Genomic DNA, 1644 nt, shown 5'->3' with positions numbered 1-1644 from the left:
GTGGGCTTGGGGAGGATACTGATGCTCTGGGCCTCGGTTTCCCCCTTATTGAATTTGTTCTGGAGCCTGAGCTGTCGCCAGGGGGTACTCGAGACCGTTTCTATTGCTGGCCAGATCTGTGAGTGAGCTGGGCGCTGGCCCCTGGTCACCTTAGCTCTGTAGGCCTGGAGTTTAACGTCAGCAGGTTTCTAGGATCCTGGAATGTCATCCAACTGAGTCATGACACGGAGTAGGAAACTGAGGCCCAAGGGCATCTGAGGCCAAGGTCGCACAGTGCAGCCCAAGCCTTTCTCCTTGGCCCATTCCGCTTTTTTCATACTTATGTTCATTCATTCAGCAAATACTTTCCCAAGTACCTACTGTATTTGAGGTAGACCCTGGGGATGCAGAAATGCCCTAAGGAGCTCAGACTCTGCTGTGGCAGCAAGATGTAGTTGTCACCACGTGGGTGCTAAGACGGCAGAGGCCGTGGGAGTCCAGGGGAAGCACTCACCCCAGCCGTGGTCCAAGCTGGGAAGCCTTCCTGGGGGAGGCTGAGCAGTCATCTGAGTAGTGATGCGGACTCAGCTGCTGTTGCTGACCCGCCCCTCCTCTGCCACTCGCGTGCGTCTGCACAGTGCGTGATGATGGTGATGATGCCAGTGGCCCTGTGTGCCCGCCACCCACACCAGGCAGCACACTCAGCTTTCGGTAGACGTTCTGTCCTTCATCTTCGCAGCAAGTTTGTGAAGTGGCTCTGGCCCCCATGGCAGGATGGGGACTGTGAGGCTCAGAGAGCTAAAGCCATCTGCCTGAGGTCATGCGGGACCCCCAGCCTCCGCCCTCTGCTCACTGTCTAATAGAGGGGTTTATCACCCTGGCACTGGCATCAGGGGCGACACCAAGGGGTCAGATCCAGTTCAGCCACTGGTAACGTGTGAGGGAGACCCGAGAGTGAGGGCGGGAACCGGAGAGCCCGGCACCTGGCTGATTCCGCTGGGCCCCCGCCTCCCTGCCCACACTCCCCTTCCGCCCCGCACAGTGGGACCTCCTGCAGAACATCATGAACGACATGCCCATCTACATGTACTCCGTGTGCAACGTGGTGGCCGGCGACCAGGACAACTGGCTCCGCACCAACTGGGTCTACCGGGGGGAGGCTGAGCGCATCTTCATCGAGCTCAAGTTCACCGTGCGGGACTGCAACAGCTTCCCCGGGGGCGCCAGCTCCTGCAAGGAGACCTTCAACCTCTATTACGCTGAGTCGGACGTGGACTACGGCACCAACTTCCAGAAGCGCCAGTTCACCAAGATCGACACCATCGCGCCCGATGAGATCACGGGCAGCAGCGACTTCGAGGCGCGCCACGTGAAGCTGAATGTGGAGGAGCGGTCCGTGGGGCCGCTCACACGCAAGGGCTTCTACCTGGCCTTCCAGGACGTGGGTGCCTGCGTGGCACTGCTGTCCGTCCGTGTCTACTACAAGAAGTGCCCCGAGCTGCTCAAGGGCCTGGCCCGCTTCCCCGAGACCATTGCCGGCTCCGACGCGCCCGCCCTGGCCACCGTCGCGGGCAACTGCGTGGAGCATGCCGTGGTGCCCCCCGGGGGTGAGGAGCCCCGCATGCACTGTGCTGTGGATGGCGAGTGGCTGGGGGCCATCCGCCC

General features: G+C 61.1%; 1 protein-coding gene across 1 annotated transcript in view; it reads left to right on the top strand.

The window, feature by feature from the left end:
- Positions 1-6: 6 nt before the first annotated feature.
- The window catches only part of LOC104983043 (ephrin type-A receptor 2-like), a 4666-nt gene continuing 3028 nt past the window's right edge, over positions 7-1644 (top strand). Inside the window, exon 1 of the mRNA XM_010832538.1 lies at positions 7-1573. Coding sequence (XP_010830840.1) covers positions 1043-1573 — 531 coding nt within the window. The 5' untranslated portion in view covers positions 7-1042. The remainder of the gene's footprint in view (positions 1574-1644) is intronic.

Source organism: Bison bison, unplaced genomic scaffold (genome assembly GCF_000754665.1).
Source record: "Bison bison bison isolate TAMUID 2011002044 unplaced genomic scaffold, Bison_UMD1.0 scf7180017861070, whole genome shotgun sequence".
In the NCBI taxonomy this organism is placed as follows: domain Eukaryota; kingdom Metazoa; phylum Chordata; class Mammalia; order Artiodactyla; family Bovidae; genus Bison; species Bison bison.
This window is presented reverse-complemented; position numbering and strand designations above follow the sequence as displayed.